General features: G+C 37.4%; 1 protein-coding gene across 1 annotated transcript in view; it reads right to left on the bottom strand.

Moving 5' to 3' along the window:
- The window catches only part of PCDH17 (protocadherin 17), an 84015-nt gene extending 60481 nt beyond the window's left edge, over positions 1–23534 (bottom strand). Inside the window, exon 1 of the mRNA XM_041467025.1 lies at positions 20705–23534. Coding sequence (XP_041322959.1) covers positions 20705–23332 — 2628 coding nt within the window. The 5' untranslated portion in view covers positions 23333–23534. The remainder of the gene's footprint in view (positions 1–20704) is intronic.
- Positions 23535–24335: the final 801 nt, after the last annotated feature.

Below are 24335 nucleotides of genomic sequence, written 5' to 3'. Positions count from 1 at the left end.
TAAAACTAAAAAAAAAAAAGCAGGAATGTCCACTGCCATCAGAAAACTAAAGTCTGTGATATCAACCTAACTGTCCAAAGCCACCTTAGAGAAGTGGCCCTGGTTTTATGTGTCATTTTCACAGATTAGTGGAATCAGATAATTTCCAATGAAAGTATGGTATAAACCATTCAACAGATACTCTTTTTTGACAGTTGCTATAACAGACCTTTACAAATATTTTCTTCTACCTGTCTGTTCTAATATGTGACTCTGGATCAAATATGAAATTTTAGGAACACTGTCATTAGTGTAATGTTGCAGAAAAATGTCTGAGAATTTCTGTACAAGCATTTGATACATCTTTCTAAGAAGTTGAAGCTCATTTAAAAAAAAGCCATTTAAAAAGAGGTCAGAATGCAAAGGAACCTTTCAAAAGCTGCAAAAATTTTAAAAGAAAGGGTTACTTACTTTCAGAAAATATCATACAGTTTGATTTTGTTACTTTTTACTTCAGTGAATTGAGGAGAAGGAAAATAAAAGAAGAGGAAAATTCAACCTGTGCAAAATATACTTTTCACAGAATCATAGAACATTTTGGGTTGGAAGAGACCTTAAATTTCATCTAGCTCCACACATTCTCTCCCCACCATGGGTAGGGATACCTTCCACCAGTTCAGGTTGCTCAAAGACCCATCCAGCTTGGCGTTGAATACCTCCAGGAATGGGGCACCCACAACTTCCCTAGGCAACTTGAGCTGGTTGGATTTACTGGTATGAAATTTCAAATGCGACAATGCAATTGCTTAAATCCAATAAAGGGACTTTGAAAATCATTAACTGGCCAGTGTTTTCATGAACAACACATAGAATCTCTTTCCAAGTGCATTAACTGTCGACAAAACTATTCAGTTTATTGCACCTGTCAGGACTTTTATATTATGACCACGCAAGGGCCTAGATAAAATGAAATTGTTGCCAAGTATAGGTCTTGCATGGTGTATTTGGAATACTAAATTTTATAGACTCAGAAATAAAACCATTCAAAAGTTTGAAAGTCAAGTGTTAAGTTTCTACTAATTAATTCTGGAATGGTTATGGCTTCCAAAAGTTTAATTTAGAGAAAGGAAAATGAAAAATTATAGCCAAGAACAGAGTATGAGAAACAAATTCTTCATAGGATCCATTAACCTTAAATAAACTCATAAGAAAAAAAAACAGTAAAAACTTCATCACTGGAAACAGCTTGAACCAGCCTGGGCCAAGCATTACACAATGAATTATAGAGAATATTTTTAGCAATGGGCTATATTCATCTCTTATCCCTTTTTTATCTTTTCATAAATTCATATTCACAAGGTATATGTGTTTACTTCTGTTGAAATATTATGCTATTTTTTTTAAATACAAAGGAGTTCTACTGTGGCTCTGCACACACTGGTTTGTTTGTTTTTTTTTTTTAATTCAGGATTAAAATTACAGCACTGTATTAATCAATCAGGTTTCAAAAATTCTGCTATTGCTCAGTAAGAGAGTAGACAACTCCACAAATCTTCTGCTTTCAAGAAGTGCTGCAAAAAGCAAACTGTTTCTTAAAAATTAGAGGTTCCTCACTATTTTTCTCTTTCTCTTTACTTTTAAATAAAAACATTTTTATGTGACAATTTTGAAGATTTCTAGCAATATTTGGTGTATTCCATACTGTTTGAATAAAATTAGAGAAAAATTAAAAAAATAAATTGCAATTCAACAGGTTTGTCTAATAAAAAATAAAAGATCAATGCTTACAAAGAAAAAGAGGAAGTGAGAAAGAAAGAAAGAGACAGAGAGAGAAATTCAATATTTAAGCATTCTTGACAAATTATGCCTAGAAATAATTGTCATATAAGGGAAAGATGTACTCTAAAATATGAAAAAAAAAGACTTAGACATTAATCAGATTTATGATTATTAGACGACTAGAATATTCATAATTTTTCTCAGAATTACAAGGAAAAGTATCACATTTTCTGAAATTATTTAATGCAGCTCCATTTTATGTAGGTGTTCATACCTGGAACTATAATAAAGCAAAATGTCTTTGCTGACTCTAACTTCTTTTTAATTAAACATTAAATGCAAAAATGAAATGAAACTTCTCTCACCTTTATCAGACTGTCACTTAATATCTAATTCAAGCATCTTCTGTGCCTTTTCTTGAAAAGCTGAATTCCAAGTATTCACCCTTCCCCCATGAAACAAAGATCTTATACAATGGCAATCTCTTCTGGAGGCAAAAGAATTGTATTCTGCCAAATTGAGTTTTGAAAGAGCAGACAATTGTCTTCATTTTGTTAGGAACAGTGTGGGTTCAACATAGTACAATTTTTCACAACGACTTCTCAGTATAAGACTGCCAGTGAGTATGTATACATAGCCTGAAACAGTAGTTTTTGCTTCCACAAGATTTACTTCATTAAGAAAATTCACTATCCCAATAGCAAAAACAAACAACAACAAAATCAAAAATTAGCCATAAACCTCTCACAGGTTATTCTACTCCTTTCAAGGAGAAAATTAAATAGGCTATTTTTAAAAATATTATCCTACTATATGCTCTCCACTCTCATTCCTTTGAAAATGCTTTTGATATATAATTTATATGACTTGTACATATTTGGGAAATTTTACACTTGCTGCAAAATGTGTATTTTGGTGTTAAAAGTCCTACAGTGTGTTTATGTGAATTCCTGACATATATAGCATTCTTCAAAAGCACATTGAAAACACAGGGCAGTAAAACAGTCAAATGCACAAGGCAATATTGTTCACAAAGCTGTTGCACTCTTTCTTAAAGTATTGGTTGGTGGCTCGTGTCTTCTCTTCCTCTTGAATGAGAAAAGCAGAACTGTGAGAGGAACAGGTCCTGAGCTCTTCAGTCAATTGCACAGTGATGTCTGAAAAGAGAAGCTCTGAGGACAGACGCTACCATCCTCTCCCATAAGCAAAGGAATGCAAATCTCCCTGTATAAATGCCTAATCCATGCACTGTTTTCACTTAGCAAGTACCATATTTGTTACCAAAATAAATTATTGTTGATTTATTGGTTAAGGTGTCATACTAAGGCATTGTAGATTATTTCAGTTGTTTTCACTATTTGTTTAATGAACCTACCTATTTGTTAAACTTTTACAAGTGTTTATTCTGCAATGCACAAGACACTAAAGATGGCAGAAGCCTGGACTGTGGGAATTTAACACAGTGAAAGGATTAGAAATCACAAGGCCCAGACAAGGTGCTTCTCATCTCACTGATGATTGCACCAAGTCAGAAGACTGAAGAAGCTAAAAAGGTCACTACAGAATGACATAATTTTAAGTGATCCAGGTAAAAAAAGTAGACCTGAGTGACATTCAAAAGATGAGGTGAGACCAGACCTGGATCAGACTTTCTGATATGAAATAAAAGATTTAAGCATTTCAGGAACAAGCTTGTCTCTTTGTCGGCAGGGAAGTCAGCTCAACAGAAGCCTTCAGCTTCTCTACCAGTGCAGGATGTGAGTTTAAGGTCAGACTTCTCTCTCTAAGAAAGATATGACAAAGAAAAACTGTGGAAGCTGAACCCAAAACTTTCTCCAATGGAAAAGGGAATCAAGATTTACAGACCAAACTCAAATTGCTGGATTTTTTACAATTAATTCAGGTTTCTGAGCCTTATTTTATTTTGCACTGGAGAAACGCAAAATGCAATGAAATCAGCATGATCTCAAATGAGAGTGTGGAAAGTTGTCAAATGTGACTAGGAAAAAGGAATTGTAATATGAGTTCTGAAGCTGAACATTTTGGAGAAGATGCAAGATAAGAATGTTGGAAGAAGTGCCAAACATCACACCACATAAAGAGCTCAAGCTGAAAGTACAATAACGCTATCACAGCGTCAATAAATAAACATAATGAAATTCATGACACATTATTGCATTGCTCTGCACTGCCGCTATTCATTTAAAAATGATGAACACATTTAAAATAATTCGCAACTTGTCAAATGCCTGTGAGCGCTGCAGTTAGACTGGTGCCACAACAGGCATTTGTAAAGGTCTTACAAGAGAGCTTCACACAACTTACAGCAAAGTAAAGATGGAAGTACGGGAAGACAAAACAATAACTGCACCTGAATCTGCTAGTGCAGTTGCATCCAATATATTTACACTGCTCACCAATGATATGTACTTACTGAAGCTACTCTGTCAATAAAAACCACATTAAGAACCTTTTGAAAGAGCTTCCCTGTCAATTAGGATGTAGATACATTCTATCGCTCCAGTTTTCCTGTCAATTTAATATACTGGATCATATTAACAGTACTGGCTTGTCAATAAGGCAAATCCGAATCCTATTAATAGAGTTACAGTGCCAATATAATCGGCTTCCCATTTATCGAGCTTCCCAGTATTTGGGAAAGCTGTGAAATGGGATTATAAGGTTAGGTTACATACATCTGTCTCTATATTACATAAATATTTCAGGAATTGTATCCCGTTGTGTAAAGAAATACATGTAACCACTTTTTTCCATTACAAAAACTTCAGATGACAGAATAGTATAACAGTTTGCCAATGCTGAGAAAACATTAAATTATCCTCATTTATCACATTGTTTCCTGCTTTCACTAAGTAAAACTGCTATTTCATGACACAGTCTACTTGTGTGCCACACATATAGAGCTGTTAAGAGATGCAGGCACTTCACCCACCCCCCTCTCCAACCCCCCCACAAAAGATAATATCTGCTTCAGAACACAAAAGGAAAGAGATAAAACATATTTTGGAAATAAAATACAAAGCACTCCACAGTTTCAATCTGTATTTTGCCCTTATGCTGTGCTGTACGGTCTCTGTAGAAATGAAACATGCAAGTATAATTCTGGTGTAACAGAAACCCCTGGAAATAATTACTAAAAAGTATTAGTTCATGAATTAAAAAATAGCAGAAATTCAGCAAACCTTCTATTTAATAGAAGTCTTAATGAAGTTGAACATTAGTTGCTTTTAACCACATTCAATATGAAATAACTACTTTCATTGGATTAGCAGAACATACAAGAGACCGTTAAACCTGATTATGTTAAAAAAATAAAAAGAAAAAAGTAATTGCATTAAAATATACTGGGTATTCTCTTACCAAATTACCTCTCTGGGTCTGAGTTGAAAATATGGATTTAAGAAAACATGGTTCAGAAATGACAGCTAAGGGTCAATGAATCAAGCTGCCCATTATATTTTCTGGTAGCAGATGGGTGCAATGAAACCTAATGATTGAATTTGAAACGCTTTAATGGTCCTTTTATCTATGGCTCCCACCATGTTGAGTCTACCTTAGTATTCCTAACAGATACTATGTTTACTGCATAACAGACTCAATTACAATTAGCTAACTAGAATGAAATCTGTACATATCACAATATCCAGCTTATTCTATCCTACCATGAACTCAAAACAACAATACACATAAGAGTATGTCTTTGATAGTATTTGTCTGTTGGGTTTTTTTTTTTGATTTTTCATGTTAAATATGAAATCTAGAATTTAGAGGAAAATTTTAAATTAAAGGGAAAACTCTTGAAATAGTGCCTTGAAATGTAAGGATATGATCAAAATATTTGTTTAGATTTTAAAAATGTTGAGAACCCTTTTTTCTGCATGAGAACAACTGCATCCTTTCTTTCTTTCTTTCTTTCTTTCTTTCTTTCTTTCTTTCTTTCTTTCTTTCTTTCTTTCTTTCTTTCTTTCTTTCTTTCTTTCTCTTTCTTCCTTTCTTCCTTCCCTTCTTTCTTCCTTTTCTCTCTCTCTCTTTCTTTCACATTCAGTGTTGATCTCCTGGCATTTTTGTTAAATTTTGAGACACATCTGAAAGTTCTTACTTAGCAGGAATTCTCAGTGAAGCCAGAAAGCAAAGCGAAATTTATCCTATTCTTACCACTGCTTATTTCCTGTTTCTAAGAGCAACATAACTCAAATGTTTTCTGAACAGATAAAAGCTTATAAACACTGCAGTACTGGATGGTGGAGAAGGAGAACAAATTATGGCCTTTAAACACTGTTAATTTGTTTTGTACTTATCATATTTAGTAAGGAGAAAACAGAGACACTGGATATTTAAAATCTGTTAACTTTGTGTTAACATGTATCCAGTATGTTTACCTTTTTCTGTCCAACCCACACTCGCACTAAAGGCAACAATAAAACTCCCACAAGCCATGACCTGAGGTCCAGTGAAATCAATGGGTGTTTTCAAACTGGTTTCAATAGCCCTTGGATCAGTCTGCTAACTTCAATTACCAGCTAAGCGAGCCTTTACATGGCATGCTAGATTCCCACAGATACATATGTTGTATGCTGAAGAAAGTTGCATTTGAACAGATTTGTAATGGCAGTGACGGGGGAAAGGTGACTAGCTAGGCAGCAAATGCTGTATGCAGCATGAAATTCCAGTTCTGTGTTTCTTCCCTACAGAGTGAAAGAAATTAGCAACAAAGATGGAGCAGGATTTGGGTCTGAAGCCACACTCCCTGCACAGAAAACACGCACAAAGAGGAACACTGAAGCTTTCTTCCTAGGTGGCGATCAGAAAAAAAGGGGTAAATCTAGATCACCTCCTTTTCTATAAAGCTGCCATCTTATTCCCTTTCTCTTTCTAAAATCCCACACCAGAAAAGCAATGATTCCCTTAAATTCCCTAGGACTTCAGAAGAAAATCACAGATGTTAAAACTTATAATGTAAGTTTTTGTCTAATTTCTTATTTAGGTCATGCAACTCTTTATTTCAATTCTTCTTAAAAATACTCAACAAGGTATTCTCTAAATATTTTTGTGACAAGATACAAAGCCCTACTTTCACACAAATACCTTTGCATAATTATTTCCTCTAAGCACTAGGAAAGCACTAAATATGCTGCCAAAATAATGGCTGAATTTATGACAGCATAGTAGATCATCAAGCTTTACAGACTCACACGACCATGCAAGGAGATTTTCAACTGTAAAATGGTGATGAGTTGATTTATTATTTGTGACATAAGATAAATAATTTAGGCTTGCACAAATTTAGCAAGAGGTTCTGTCCCTAAATATATTTTAAAGTCATAACAGTCATATGTCTATGATGAGGTACCTCATAAAATGGGAAGTTTGATTGAATACACCATTACACCACAAGCATAGTAGCAGTGGTCAAATAGACTTGGACAGAAAAAAATAAGGCTATTCTGATACAGGGCTGTGTGCATGCATCCACAACTCTGTCACTTCAATGTTAACCTACTGCAATGTAGGTAGTCTATATTAAATTGATTCAAAACAAACAAAAGAAAAATTAGCTACCTTTCTTTATAGGATCACTTCATCAAGGACACAACACCCACTTAACCACAGGTAATTTCTAACTTTACAGGCATTTAAAAGCTGACTTTGACCTGTAAATTCTTAACAGACTGGGAAAAAATGTTCTGGATTGCCCTTCTCATTATGATTTGCCATATCCAGACTCTGAAATCAGGTCTTTCTGTAAAATTAAGAAGATCCACATAAGATAGGGTCTCTGCAAAGATTCCGGGATTAGATAAAGTCATCGTTCTGTTCCAAAGCAGTGTTGGTTTGTCAATATCTAGGACACTGCTGCAGGTTTCACCAGGGATAGAGTGACTGAACATGAATGCTAATATTTGACTCAGGGGTTTGTTAGAACACGGGGATTTAATTATGGACTTCCTCTCTATCTAATTAGCAGGATGCTCATCCAGTATGTGAGCATTTTTTCCAAAGTGGAATGCATTGAACAGCAACTGAAGGATGCATATATATTTTATTTTTTAAAATTTTATCTATGACCTCTTAAAGAAAATAGTTAATGAAATCTTTTCTAAATAACATCCACATCAGAGATGTCCCCAAGTCGACATTCAGAAGCGTGCATATGTGGAAACCTCTTTCAAAGGGGGAAATGAAAAGAAAACACTCCAGGTGCAGTGCAAGAAATTTCAAATAAAAGTCATGCAAAATGTAAAATAAATAACTTGGGATTGTTCATGCTGCTCTTCCTGGATACTCAAACCAGATAATGAGTAACACAGACTAATGCTGCTCCCTGCAGGTGGATCATGAGTCCATGTGAAGCCACACCAACTTCCAACTCCACTGGAATTCAACATGGAGTTAGGTGCTTAGCTGCAGAGTGATCTCCAGGAGCAATGCCTTTGCATGCAATTCACTTACTCATATCCTCTCAAAACTTGTTTACAGGTAGAAAAACCCACTGGAAGATGAATTATTTCCATGGGAATTTATTAATTTATATAATTTCAGGGCCATCTTTGTTTACTGGTGTTTCATGCATTGTGTTATTTGGAATAAAACAAAAGCTATAAAATATTAAGGAACTACCTGCAGCTTTATTAATGTCTTGATAAATTCCTAAGAATTATTAAACTTGAGTTTGTTTGGTGGTCTTATTTAAATCTTTTGAGGCATAAAACAATAAAATACAAAATATCCTTTTAAACAATGTTAAAATCAACAGAAAAATCATCCACTTTCCATGAAAACAGAAGTATTATCTTTCTCCTAGGATGCTGTGGTCACACTTCAGCACAGAAGCTTTGCAAGGCAGTGGTATAGCATCCTAGTCCTAAGGGCATATAGTAGCATTCCTTCTTTAAACTTAGCCACAGGATAATAAACAGCACAAATATAATGATAGTCCAAGCTACCAGTAACCTTAAGAACGTGCAAGGAATAGACTGGCAGGAATTCATCTGCCATTTTCACATATCTGCCCAAGGGAAGCATTGTAATTGCAAAAATTTACTCTTAGACTGCTGAGACTCATAGTAATTATGTTTCTTTTTTAATAGAAATAGCCACAGGTAGTATCAAATTGGGTTTTGAGATGGGGAACTGGGCATGCATTCTAACCCAAATTACTATGTAATTGTCTTTATTATAAAACACTATAGAAAACCCAAAACTTAAATCAGAACAAAAACTTTCCCTTAAAAAAGTGTTCTCCTCCCATGGCTATTCAGCATGTGTGCCTATTTCTTCATTCACAGGTATCAGTAAGACCAGTACGACTGCAAGTAATTTATCTAAATATTTTTGCTGTTGTTAACCAAAGTTCCCTAAGCTTACATTTGTTTAATAGAAACAGCTTCCTTCTGCTTTACAAGTAGGTCAAAATCTGGAAATCCAGATACTCATTCCTAAGTTTCCTTTGCCAATATCAGGGGATGAAGGAAAGACTATTTGTACTCTATATATATATTAAATGAACTGAAATTGAATTTCTCTTCAAAATTCTGGAAGGTTGTTTGAAATAAATGAGCCCAGGAAAATACTTAAAATTAGTTATTTCGTGTTTGAAGGAATTGTTATTTTGTTACATCACACTGCTGCAATAATGAGAGGTATACTTTTGGGAAAGATCATGTATGTGATGGCCAATGAATACATAACAAAATAAATTGATAAAGTTGCTTCTGCCCCTTGCAATACTATCACCTGTTACACTTGAAAAGAAGCTACATGTGGTTTAAATAGACAAAATACATGTACAGATTTAAACAAAATAAAGACTGTATATTGAAAGAAATAACAGGCAACATCTTGTTTTCACCTCCTTTTCACTCAACAGCTACAAAGCTGACTGATATATCTCTCGCCTTGGAGCTATGAGATGCAAATTATCATGTGCTTTTTAATAACTAACACAGGCTATGGAATCAGTTGAGTGCTATTTCTTTTCACATGTTGCATGAATTATACTTCCTTTTAATCATCACTCTCAATCCTGAAGTTTGATAGCAGGATTCCATCACAAAGTGGAAAATGAGGTCCTTCCTTACCAATACTCTTGCCTCAGGAAAAAAAAAGACAACATCATTTGTCTCTAAACTTGATGCTTTCTAGTTTGCAGCAAACTAGAAAGCAGGTTGACAGCATCTTCCAAAACACTGCTACACAGCTCTGTATAGATCATACATAATATTAAAAAAAATAAATTAGATGCACATTGCTCATTAATAATGCTTTTTATCCATCTAGATGGTTCTTTTGATTCCATTCTACTCTCTTTTCTGTGTATATCCACGCATACATGCATACACACAGTTACATATCTGGCCCATAGCCTAGAAATATAATAGTTTCTAAGGCTTCATGGTTGTCATTTTAAAAAGGCTTTTAATTTCATTATTTCCCAAACACTCTAAATTCCACTATGTTCTTATTGTCATTTGATCCACTGAAATGATGAAGAGATCACAAAAGAACACACTTGGTACTTTACAGCTGTGGCTGGATAATCTGGCTCACGATCATCAAAGCAGGATTGTTTTTATGATCTTCAAATCTGCATATCAAATTACTCAAGTCTGTGCAAGAAAGCAAGACATCAGAACTATCTCAACAGAATACAAGAAAATGTAGTTGGAGGCTAAGTGAAACTAACAGCTTTTGCAGCTTTGCAGTGTTCTTAAAGCAAAGGAGAGAAGCAACAGGGAGCAGTTCAGGTAACAGCCTAACAGATTCTAGGCTGAATTCTGCACACACTTATGCACATCAGCAACCCACACCTGTAAATGATCTATTTAATTTTATGGTTCTATTGACCTAAATTAAAATGATCACTGATTACGTGTTTTAAGGATCCTGCCCTGAAAGAAATAATATAATTATACATATATATGTATGTTTCCACAGGCCTCAAAATTACTCATGCACTGACTAACATCCTTTTTTTCTAGATTTGCACAAAAAGCATTTTTGACTCTGTTGGCAGTCACTCAAGTGCTGAATCTGAGGTACACCATTAAAACAATGTTCTTTTCTTTTTTACTTTTAAAATTTTATAGAATTTAAATATTTTCATTAAGAATTAATGAACATTTGTTTAGCCCACTTCAGCTTACCTTTTTTTTAAACTGATTCGTAGCTAAACAATCATAAGTGGTTGCTTAGCAATCAGGGAAGAGCGAGACAGAAATATAGTAAGTAAAGAAACTGACTGACATGTTCTGTGTTTGAATCACGGTATTCAGTAAAAACAACAGAATAGCACCAAGAGAAGTTTAGAACTAAATTCTCTTAATAAAAGAATACAAAAAAACCCCGTCTTTGGGAACAAATTATGCATTTAAAAGCTACAAATTGTTATTCACATGTCTGTCGCTATAAAAAATTCCTGTCGCTATTATTAAAAATACATTAAAATCCTTCAAATGTTCATGAAACCATTATTTACCTTTTGTTTTAATTCAATTGTCAACTGTGCTTCCAATGATTTTAAAAACAGTATATATCTACAAAGCAAGCAAGAGTTTACAGCTTTGAAGACTTGAAATTGATTTTTAATGCACCAGCTTTCAAACACTACAAAGGCTGCTCTCTGCTGATAAAGACAGTAAACAAGAAATTGTCCTTTAAATGTTCCCTTTAATGTTTTTCTTTAATTAAAAATCAATCAAAAAACATTGCCACATAAAAAAATTAAAATTAAGACATTAAAAATGTTTTATATTTTTGACACACAACACAGTCAAACCAGAATGAAAACTTATGATGTTACTTTTGTTTACTTGTATTAGTTTAGACTTTTTTTTTTCACTGTAAACATTGTAAATCAAAAAATAAAAGCATGTAAAAGTAGTTTATCACTTAAGTCTTTTTATAGAGTGGAAATGTTAAAAATATGATGAAATTAAACTAGAAATTATAAAAGTATTAAAGTAAAATTTTAAAACACTAATTTTAAAACACTTTAAGATTATTTTAATATATTCCTATCCTCTAATCACACTGAAGCTTATTTATGTAGATTAGTTACATCTAGAGTCTCATTTATCTAACCTGTATTTATTCTTTGATCACAAAGCTTGTTAACTTAAATGGTCTTTTATTGTTATGATTCGTTTTCCCATAATTATGTGGTTTAACTGCCTGATTTTTTTTTTTTGTTTTAATAAATATATGCACATGCACCAATCATATTCAACAGTATTATGCTGGATGCTCAATGAACTGTAAGAGCCATTTCAATATAATAAAAGTGCCTGGAAATATTCCAGGGAAAGGACTGGAAATATGAGTAATCAGAGTGTCACTAGAACTAGTACAGGCAATACACACACGTGGTACACAGATCAGTAGATGGTCTGAACCCCTCTCTGAAAATAGCTCTGCACGACTATCACTGCAAGAACCTACAATGCATCGATTAGAGGTCTCACCCACACAGCTGAAATGATGCATTCGCATCCCATGACAAGACTTTTCCTTTTCCCCTTTGGAGGTCTTGTTTGGCAGGTCACAGAGACTGCAACACAAAGCCACCCAGCAGGGAACAGGATGAGATTAGGAACTTTTCTGTTATGGGTTAAAGTATTTTATGAATGTGACAAACTCTGATCTGATACATATGCCACAAAGCCAGTAGAAAGGTCCATGGCTAAAATCAAATATCTTAATTTGAAGGATTTAACACACCTAGATTGCTTATACCTTAGTCTATTGAAAATAGACCAGTATGGGACTGATTGTCTTGAGGGTTGGAAAAGGAGATAGACCCTCAGTGAGCCAAAGTGAGATACAAATTGATCTTTATGCTGTTCCTCTGTACAAATGACACTAATAACTGGCTGATACTATGCAGTTTTGTCTTTGTATGTAGAGGGACCCCTCAGTTTTCAAGACAAAAAAAGAGATCTCATGTCAAGGAAGTGGATGAACTGATCTGCTATCTTTCCCTACAGGTAATACAATTACCTAGTGGAAGCAAACCGATAGGAGAAAGAGATGGTTCTTGTGTGACCTTATTAAGAAGGAAATGTATCAGTAGCCTCTGGGATTTAGCTAGAAAATATATGACTCTTCAAGAAGGTTATTTAGATATTTTATCTAATATCCTAATTAACAGGGACATTCATAAGAATTTGCTTGTAGTTAATAATAGTACTTAATACTGAGTATTTTATCAAAACTGCTTAATAATTTACTTTTTTTTTTTTTTTTTTTTTTTCTCATAGGATTTACAGTAATTAATCCAGAATCTTCTGCTGGTAAAAAAAAACCAGTCAACAGCAGACTGAAAAACAGAGGTTGCACTATGACAAATAGATTAGTAGGGCTTAGAATGTACCCTGGCTAGGAATTTTGGCAGTTGCACATTACTCTGTTTCATCTCATCAACAAAAGCAGTGACTTGTTAATAGCCTTGATGTTCTATTAAAAACTTAACAACTAAAACATTTAAACTCAAGGAACTTTTTTCCCCAGTAATTTTGCCATTCTCTTCCTAGTACTTTTTTTTCTTTCTTTTCTTTTCTTTTTTCCTTTTTTTTTTTTTTTTTCTATTAAGGCAAGAGTCTGCAGTCCCCTGAGAGTTTTACTTGTTTTCTGTATTTTTGAACACTTTAGCATTAATTTTACCACTTCTCTTACAGCTGAAGTAGTCATACAATTGAAAGCATAAAGCTTTCAGGCTGTCTGCTGCAAAAAATTGTCCCAACTGCTCTACAATGACCTTTTGGCATCAGAGGATTGCTTCTATATTTTAAAGATAAAAACACAGCTGTGTTTCTGCTCTGGTCAACAAATCCTTGTTTAAGTTCTCATCACTGAATTTTTCACCTATTGGAAAACATTAATACTAGTGTCAAAATGTCTTTTCTTCATACATGCAGGTGCTCCTCAGGCTTGAAGAAGTATCTGAAGAATTCTGCCGTGCAACATACATGTTTTCTTCAGAAAAAACCAAAAACAAATCCAAAAAACAACCCACATACATCCACTTTTTCTATGTAGAATGAGTGCCTTGCATGGCAAAACCTAAAACTAATCTAACTTGATACTTTTAACTTTTGTGGAAACAACAAAAGAAAGAAGAAATTAGGCATGATACTTAGAAACATATATGTAAATATTAACTGATATGCTAAAGCCTCCTGGGGAGGAAGATAGTGAAGAGAAAGAAAAAAAAATGCTGGGGAAAAAAAATACTCTTTTTTTTTTTTTTTTAATAAAATCACAGACAGTTCACAACCAGATGTTGTGACTTGGGAAGAAATTTTTAATAACACTTATGTCTTATCAGAGAAACCAGACTGTATCTATGCTTTCCTAATACCAAGTAATATTTGTGAATATTTCACACATAACTATTGCTAATTTGCCATGTAAAAATATTTACTGAGTTTTAATAATAATGCTGTATTATTCACAGTTTCAGAAATATATGAAAATGTGGTAACATATGTTCAGCAATACGTTCAATGGAGTATTTGATTTCTTTTCTACTGTACATGTGATTATTCTGGGTTAACCATTGGACTTGATGGCTAACCATTAGAACACTAGAAGTATTGCCCAACTTAAACCATTCTATGATGCTGTGTTACAATTCACATTATAGGTACAAAAACATCTAAATTCCAATGTCATTAATTGTTTGTAAAGATGCCATAAGAAAAAAAAAAATCACAAAACCCTCAAACCTCAAAATTAATGGCCCAATCATACAATCATACTTAGCTGCATTCCAGAGAGGTCTCAGTCATGATTCACTCTAGAACCACCAAAATCATTTATGAAGTCAAAATTATGCTATTGACTGAATTATGGGTAAGAACTGCCTTTTCATCAACATGGGGAAGGACAATAGAAACTTGAGAAAATATGTTGTTAAAGATAACTCTTCAAAGGATTGATCAGTCATTGAAATTGCACTGATAATCACAAATTTGTAGGGATCTTTCCAGCTAAGTTTAGGTAGCGACAATAAACACAAAGATGTAGAAAGCTCATACAACTTTAAGAGCAGTTGACAGCTATGACACTCAATCTTACATAAGTTCTTTCATGTCTTTTATGAAACAGCAAGTTCTACAGAGATATTATTATTCTTATTTTTTTTTGTTAACAACAATTTCTTTCTGGAAAGACTGTTTTCTTTTTCATAATATGTATATTCCACTTTAGATTCTTAAATTTTTTTTCTCTCCTTTTTTTTATTGTTCTTTATTACAGCTCTTCATCTTGGAAAGTTTTTTAGATTTCAAATAGACCTGTGTATCAAGAATGATCAATTAAAAATAATAGTGCAATAAATATCACCAGCAGGGAAATCAGATCAAGACCAGAACAGATGTAACACAAAAAAGGAGTTCAATTGTGCTTTCTCTGTCTATTTCAGCAGCCAGTGTACATACCACAGTGAGTGATGTGTTGCCAGATCTGGTCCTAAAATGTATGTGTTTTGTGCCACTATTCTATGCAGTGCATCTCGACAAAAAAAAAAAAAAAAAAAAAAAAAAAAATTAAATAAAGCTTCATGGATGCATAAGAAAGGTTTCATCCTGAAATTTTTACATAGTCAACTTCAGCATGGACTTCATCCAGTGAATGAAACTAAAGCTGCAGAACAATGTAACACATTGTTCACAAATGTACAATGTACAAAACCAGACTGTACACAAAAATGCAGACTGTATTAACAAAATGCAAGCATTCAGAGGAGTTATTTTGCAAAACATCTAGCCTTGCAAAACAATGTTAAAGCCACAATAATGATACCTAGACGGGTAGTTCAAGAGTTACACGTCACAACTTAGTGTCTTTAGATACAGCTTTAGAACATGCAGCTGGGAATCTCTGGAATATATAGAGTGCAAACCTGCAAACTTGCAAATGTTTAGTGCTCTGGTATCCTCTTGATTAAAAATGTTACCTTGTACTAGTTCTAGTGAGAACAGAGAATAATACTCCTCTGTTGAAATAGGAGATATAAAAGAATATAGATACCTCTGTTTTCAGGTAGGAATTTAAACCACTGAGGATGAGTGCAACTTCTCTGATGAAAGCTTCTTCTCCTTATATGCAGCAGCTGCAGCTTTCCTTTTGTAATCTTGAAACTTCTGGGCAGAAGTTTCTCACAGTACGAAATAGCATATTTAAAGACAGAGCAGCATTAATATGGCTCATGGGGTTTTTTTATTTCCCTTGAAGACTCTATCTTCTTAGGTATTACTAAACACCTGGAGATGAAGCTGTACTGGGACTTGACATTAATCTATTGACACATCATAAACATCAGGTGCCTGAAGTATTAAGAATGATCTGTACTTTATCTTGAAATGCTGTGGGAGTGCCTGGTACAGCAGATACAGCGATTCCCACCTTGAGAGATTCTTTCTGCACAGTCATTCATTTCTAGCTGTTGTTTAACAAAAGCTGTGACCACCTCTTTTTTTATTCACACCCACCTTATTCCTGATACATTCACAAAACTCACCAATTGCACTACAAGTACAGCCATAAATAATTTCTAGGATGATCAACACTACTCTTGCATATTGCAGATAGTTTTCTACGCTACTGATACTTCACATCGAGGTACCTATTTCTGAAACCCACTCGTGTAAAGAAACTATTTGTTTTCCTTTATCCATCTACTCTTACCTATTGAAAATCTGAAAGAAGAAGTTGTGATTTGTTCACACAGGGAAAGGCAAATTAACTAACTCAATATTTTGGTACGAAAGATACATCTATACGTATGTTTGTCCTTTTCTTGTCCTTTTCTTTTTTTTTTTTTTTTTTTTCTGATGTCTGCACTTCAAAATAAAGCAAAATTATGTTTCTTTTAGTCAGGTGAGTAGGTCACCAGAATGAGATGAACCAAATTTTCTCTAAGGTCTAGAGTGAACAGAAATCTTCTTTCAGCCATGTTGAGTTTCCATTTTCTCCTGCTTTCCTTCTTCTCAATAAAAAATTAATAGTTTGGCTCTTAGTGATTGAAAAGTGACATGGAATTTTGACCCTGGCAATGAGAATTGTACAGCACTGCCCCATATTTAAATATTTGTAGCAGACTTTTGCTTGAAAGCACTGTTTCTAAATTATCTTTAGAAAATGATTGCTGAAGTTAAGAGCAATAAAACATGGGCTGGTAAAGTGTAAATGTGTAACTTCCCAGTATGTTACCAAACACTCTTCTTAATGCACATCAATCTTAGTTGCACATCGGATCACAAATGATCAATTTTCAGAGGGCCTAAGAACTTGCAAGTCTCTCGCTCCAATAAGAGCCGAATGTATACAGCATTCTCATCTGTCCATCCAACATTTTATACATATATGTATGTATGCATGTTTAAATTATCCCATTTTTGTGGTACTGAAGAAATTAATGATTCATATATAAGTAACACATGCAACTGTGGTACATAGGTGGATGCTACAAAGCAATGAGCAAACACACAAGCTGTCAAATTGTGTGATTAGTGTGTAACAGAAGTCACTTAAAGAGAGGCAAGATTACACCACTCTTATCCATATCAGGAAGTATTTCATTCAACTGCTGGTCCTTTTGGGTCAGCTTCAAACCCCTAGTCACTAAGTAACACTTTATTCCACATGTATTTTTTGATATAAATTGGACTATCTCTATAGTAAAATACTATTAGTGAGAAATAAGGGAAGATAAGGACCATTGGATTCACTAGGTCGTACTAGTAATTGAAAGGAAAAAAAAATATGCCCTCCTAATACAAGTGAGAAAAGTTGGATCTTACTGAGAAAGAAATTATTTATTTGCTATTAAATATTTATAGAATCAATTGGATGTACTAAGTAATAATATAATATTTAGCATGTATATACATCTCCATATATATATAGTGTATATATATACATACATATATATATGTGTATATATAACATTTTAAAGAAAATTATGCCATTAAATATTTGCTGAGAAAATGAGAATGAAGAAATGCAGTTCCATTGTATGAATTACATAGTATGGGATTATCATGTTTCAAAACTAGATCTGTAAAAACTAATGGGAACATTTGTTAGAGAACCCTTACAAAATTGTTTACCTTCCCCTTACTGAGGTACTGAAGAAAACTGCTTAACTGGATTGATTAGCTAAAAGAGATGATAAAGCAGCTGGATTTTGTTTCTTTTTTTTTTTTTTTCCCCACTGCCTACACCTTTGATTCCTAACTGTGTAGGGCAGACACAGGTTTCTTGGAGTGATTCAGGGTATAGTGGATCCAGAGAGAGAGATGATCCTTTACTATTTCTCCTTAAGTCTGCAGTTTAAATTTTACATGAGGAAGAAGTACAGGACCAGACATAAAGTAGTGCCTACATTCTAAATGCAAATTTTATATAAAATTTTCTCCAGGGATATGGAGATGAAGAATACAAAATATATTTTAGTAATGCAAAAGTACAGTGAAGAGGATCAATTTTCCCCTCTAGCTACTTTAAATCTGAGCCTTTTCTAAATAGAAACCAACTACACTGTTTCTTACTGCGTCTGTTTTGCCAATACAACTACAAAACACAGTATCAGTAAGTATGTTTGAACAGGTTGTACACTAGGGAAAGCTGAATGTTTTCTAATCTACTAACTGGACCATGAAAACCTCCAAAACACTCTGTGCAGATAATGAGAGAAAACAAGATCAGCATTAGATATATGAGTATATGTTATGAGGAGTTTCAGTTAACATTTTCCATAGTTGTCATAATGAAAACTCTTATAGAAACCACAACACACTTTTTAAGGGAGGAAATTCCTCTTTTAGCTTTATATAGATTTCAGGAAAAAAAAAATCATGATTGATCTTATACAGTGAACACTGTAAAAAAGAAGGAATCATATTTTCCATAGGGAGTTTACACTACAAGTGAAACTTTACTATTCAGTAGCATCAATACATTAATTAATTGCTTTATATAGACATTACATGGTAGTAGGAAAGTATAATTTTCTGTCTTTTAGTAACTATTACACTTGTCAGTAGGAAAAAATGTGGAGTGTTTCTTTTTAGCTTTCTGACAACTCCATTTTACAGTAAAAAAAATGTTGACATTACTTAAACAAGTGTCATGGAAAGTTATTTGTTTTTTAAAGCATGAGTAATAAATCAAATTATCTCTGGTTGTGCCCTAACCTAAACTCTTTCCTAAAGTGTCACTTTTTGTTAAAATCAATTTCAGATTTTAAGTATTGCTCCACTCACCTAATTGATAGCAACACAAATTCATGATAGGCATAAAATGAAATTGTTTCTGTGACACAAGTCAATAGTGGCTTGAGAATTAGTTTACAGTGACCTTGTACAGGCAGGCTTTTTTTTTTCCTTTTTTCCCTTTTTTTTTTTTTTTTCCCAGTTATAAATGTTCAGTTTCCAGTTCATCGATTACTTGAATTTTGGTCCTTTAATCAGTCAATTATCACTGGCCATTTCTATTCAGTTTAAAACATCAGATACAGCTGGCAAGTAGAGCATTTGATGTTCACAGATCACAGGGCATGGTAACTCCAAGGTATTATGAATCTTCTTTAGGTACATCAAGTGACTACAGCCCAACTTCTTTCCCACTAGCTGCATACACAAAATGAGTCTGTGTCACTTCTGATACACTCAGCTCATTCCCCTATGACTCAGAACAGCATATCAGGAGAACCACAGGATAAAACAGATATGACATTTCAAATATATTTAATAGCCATTATCCAGAGCCTGCTTTCAATCCGAATGTTAAAAATCACTTTGGAACATACCTGTAGTGTTTGAACATTAAGCTGCATTAATCATGAAGCAATACTTTAAATTAAATCAACTGGAGCCAATTTCTGCCCTCACCTTCACTCTGCAAGTTCACTGCTCTGAAATAAATCTTATGAGTTTGGACTTTAAACTACCTGCTAAAAATTAAGTCATTCTTTGATTAGTATCCTATAGCCAATAGTCCAAATTCTGCCATTTCGCACATTCACAAAAGTCAGTAGAGGACAGTGTGGATATAACTGGCAGCAGAATGCAGCCCAGATACAATTTCTAAATGAGCTTTGGTAGAAGACAGAGCATGTAAGTCTTTCACTATAAAGCAATCACCAATGTTGACTCAGGCTACTGGAAATCTGACTAGTTGTTTTGCTGGCTTATGAGAGGATGTGAGTTTTGTTAACATTTGGAGGTAGGAGGGAGTCACCACATACATTTTTTTTTCTATTTGGCTAAGCAGAATTTTCAGCACTGAAAAATTAGTTGTTTATGGGGAGAGGAGGAGGAGGCAATGGGGCCCCAATGATACTGTCAAAAATATATTTATGGATATATATTCTGAAGAAGGAAATTAAAAAAAAAAAAAAAAACCGCATCTTGGAAGGATAGCTCATGTTTACATACAAGATTGGAGGGCTATAATACACTGTTGCAATAGATGTCCTCAGTGTGCAATTTCTTCCCTGTCCTGTTAGTTACTGCAGGTGGTAGGTCCACTTTAGAAATGCCCTCCCTCTTCTCCACCCCAAACCAAAGAGAAGTGAAACCTGGGGAAGTGCCCACCTCTTCGACAGTCTCCTGGGAAAATACCCCAGCATGCCTCAAATGAGTTAAATGCCTGCCCACACTCTCACATGCACCTCTTTGGCACTGCCGTAACGCTGTCTGTGTTTCAGTGGGCATTTTCTTTTGAAGTACATTGGAAACATCAATGAGACAGCAGAACCAGACCCACCAGATGTTGTCTGGTTCCACTTTCATTAAGTCCACCTCTCTTTAGTGACTTGTGTTGGTTCCTACAGTGGTGCCTTACAGCAGATTGCACTGCACACAAAAGGGAAAGTTAAACCAGTGTCTAAAGTGAGCTCCAGGGTATTCTAAAAGTCTCCTACCTGAATTATGGACATCCGGCTCGGGGGAGCCTCGCTGGCGTTAGTCCCTTGCCCTGTGAAGCTGGTGTGGCAGCCCACATGTCCCTGGGGTACAGTCAGGTTGTTGGAGGCGGGCTTCAGGTACATCACCTCAGACCTGGGAGAGCTGAGGGGCAGGCGGGTCTGGTAGTCAAAGTACATGGGTGAGGTGGCCAGGGATGGGCTGCTCACCACGTTCATGACATTGAGGGGACCCCGGCTGTCCTCGCCCTCACTGGGCACCAGCATAATGTCATTCTTGCTGATCTTCTTCTTCTTGCCCTTGCCCCCTCCACTGCCACTGCCTCCTCCTCCCCCGCCACTGCCTCCCCCTCCTCCCAGCTGAGGGTGGCTATACTCGGCAATGCGACAATTATAGGTGCGGATCTCCTTGTTCTCTCGCTTGCACTTCACAGCAATAGTGATCATGGCAGCCAGCAAGATGATGGAGACAGTGCTCAGTGTCACAATCAGCGGCAGCGACAAGTCCCAGTGTGGCCGCCGATGCTGCTCGCCATTCACCTGTGGCTCGCCAGCCTCGGGCAGGGGCCCCGCCAAAGCCCTGACTATGAGCTTGGCCACAGCGGAGAGGCTGGGCTTGCCATGGTCACTGACTTTTACCACTAGTTCAGCCACAGGGCTGAGCTCTTCCCAGTAGGGGTGCAAGGTGCGTATCTCACCACTGGTGGGGTCCATCTCAAAGAGGTGCTCCTCATTACCTTCCACAATCTCATACGTGAGGCGCCCACTCTCCCCAAAGTCACTGTCCAGGGCGCGGACGGTGCCCACGGGGTAGCCCACCCCAGCATTGCGTGGCACCTGCAGCTCAGCAGTGTCATTGATGAGGGCAGGCAGGACGATGAGGGGTGCGTTATCGTTGACGTCGAGCACGGTGACGCGCACTGTGGCATTGCTTTCACGGTGGGGTGAACCCGAATCTTTGGCCAGCACGCGGAACTCAAAGTGCTTTGTCTGCTCATAATTGAAGCTCCTCAAAGCATAAATAGCACCATTTGTGGGGTTGACAGAGACATAGGTGTAGATGGAGACATCTCCCACATGCCCAGGCAGAATGGAGTAAGACACTGTCCCATTTTGGCCCAAGTCAGGATCCTGGGCCAAGACTGAACCCAGGTACTCTCCAGGGATGTTGTTCTCAGGCACCTGCAACACATAAAGATTCTTGCTGAAGCGGGGTGGGTTGTCATTCTCGTCAAGGATCCGGACAGAAAATGACTTGGTGGAGTTAAGTGGGGGATTGCCCCCATCACGTGCCACGATGGTCACATTGTACTCGTCCTGCGTCTCACGGTCCAGGGGTCGGTCGGTGACCACAGTGTAGAAGTTGTCATAGTTCTCCTCCAGGGTGAAAGGAACAGCACCGGGCCCGCCACCACCACCCAGCACCCGACACTGGAGCTGCCCGTTCTTGCCTGAGTCACGGTCAGTGACCCGCACCAGGGCAATGACAGTTCCTGGTGGGGCAGCTTCACTCAGAGCTCCCTGGCGAACAGAGACAAAGCCAATTGTGGGAGCATTGTCATTGCGGTCGATGAGGCGGACAGTGACTTTACAGTGAGCAGGGATGGGATTTGGCCCCAAGTCCCGAGCTTGGACATCAATCTCAATGAGGCCACTCTCCTCATAGTCCAGGTTGCCCTTGACACGGATGAGGCCGCTCTGTGGGTCAATGCTAAACAGGTCACGGACACGCTCGGGTGCGTAACCACTGAAGGAGTAGAGCACCTCTCCATTGGTACCCTCATCGGCATCAGTGGCATTGAGGTCAATGACTGCCGTGCCTAGCGGTGCGTTCTCTGGCAGCTCTACCACGTAGGAGGCTGCCTCAAAGATGGGGCTGTTGTCATTGGAGTCAATGAGGCGCACATTGATCTGCACCGTGCCTGAGCGTGGTGGGTCACCACCATCCAGTGCCGTCAGCACCAGGGTGTGGTGACTCTGCTCCTCACGGTCTAATGGCTTCTGGATGACCAGCTCCGGAAACTTTGTGCCGTCACCACGGGACTTCACATCGAGGGAGAAGAGGCCGTAGTCATCACGAGTGAGCAGGTAGGTGCGCAGACCGTTGTCCCCAGCGTCTGGGTCATGGGCGCTGGTGAGGGGGAAGCGGGTGCCTGGTGCAGCATTTTCAGAGATGTCCATGTCCACTTGGTCAGAGGGGAATGATGGTGCATTGTCGTTCAGGTCCTGAATCTCCACTTTGATCATGCAGATCTCCTGGTCATTGGCGAACACCTCGAGGGACAGCTGGCACTTGGCGCTGCGCCGGCACAGCGCCTCACGGTCAATGCGCTGCTTGGTGTAGAGCAGCCCGCTCTCCCCGTCCACGTCCAGAAGGTGCGGGGCTGAATTCTCCAGCACCCGGAAGGTGGACTTGGGGCCGCGGCCGCCCCCGGGGCCGCCACCGGGAACGCCACGCTCCGCGGGCAGCATCCCGCCTCCCGCCGCGCCTGCCGCCAGCCGCGCATCGCGCCCGATGTTCCCGATGACCGTGCCCGCTCCCTGCTCCTCCGGCACCGAGTAATTCAGGTTCTTCAGCGACAGGGCGGGAGCCCAGCAGAAGAAGAAGCAACAAATGGAAAGGTACATCCCCGAGCAGGGGTGGGGGCGGCAGGAGCAGCAGCGACGACCAGGGCTGTCCCCGTCTTCTTTGCCTCCTGCGCTGGGGTTGTTGTTCCTCCGCTGACGGCTCTTTCTTTCCTTCCTTTTTGGTTTTGATTTTTTTTTTTTTCCCTTCTCTTTCCCCACCCCTATATTTCAAGTTCCTGAACCTGTTGCTCTAAAACATCTGCAGAGACACAGGATGAGAGGCAGCAAATAGACCATGTAGCTCAGAGGGAGGGAGCAATCGGGGGGGTCGGGGGGAGGGGAGGGAGCAGCTTCGGCAGCTTTTCAGCAAGAGCTTGCCGGGCTTGCAGTCCCCTCGCAGTTACTTCGTCTGCCCAACTTCGGCAGTGGGAGGGTCTCAAAAATCAGAAAATTTGCAAAAGATCTTCTCCTTCGGCCAGGCGATGTGTTCCCGATCCTTGAATCCCCGCAGATGTACAAAGAATAATAATAATAAAAAAAAAAAAACAATAATTAAAAAACCGGCGGCAGTGGTTGTTCTTCTAAAAACGATCCGAAATATTTTTAAATATGTATATTTATATATACATAGAAGAAGGGGATGGTCATAGGTCTGTAGCAGAGGTAAAAATGCTTATTTGCTACTCATTGCTTGTGATGCAATTGATGGAGTGGAGGGGTAGGAGAGAGACAGAAGGGAAAAAAAGTCTCAAGCTTGTTGTTGAAGCCCTCTTCGTGTGCAGTGAGCGGCAGTGAAATGTCTGATTGTACCGCGGGGTTGTTGGTTTTCAGGGAGTGTTTTGCTGCATTTAGAGATCTAATCTTGCATTGCTTGCGGCGGAGAGCTGCATCTCGCTGCCGTCGGTATTTTCCCCCCTCTCTGTCTCGTACACCCTGGGTCACTGTTTCCTTCCCGAACCAGAGGGAGAGGGAATAAGGATTGTACAGAAGAAAAAAAAAAAAAAAAAAAAAAAAAAAAAAAGAAGCCCAAAACCCAAACCACTCCGCCCCCGCCCGCAAAAAC

Source organism: Pyrgilauda ruficollis, unplaced genomic scaffold (genome assembly GCF_017590135.1).
Source record: "Pyrgilauda ruficollis isolate IOZ18807 unplaced genomic scaffold, ASM1759013v1 scaffold20, whole genome shotgun sequence".
NCBI classification, from domain to species: domain Eukaryota; kingdom Metazoa; phylum Chordata; class Aves; order Passeriformes; family Passeridae; genus Pyrgilauda; species Pyrgilauda ruficollis.
Note: the sequence above shows the minus strand (reverse complement) of the source record. Positions and strands in the feature narration are given on the sequence as shown.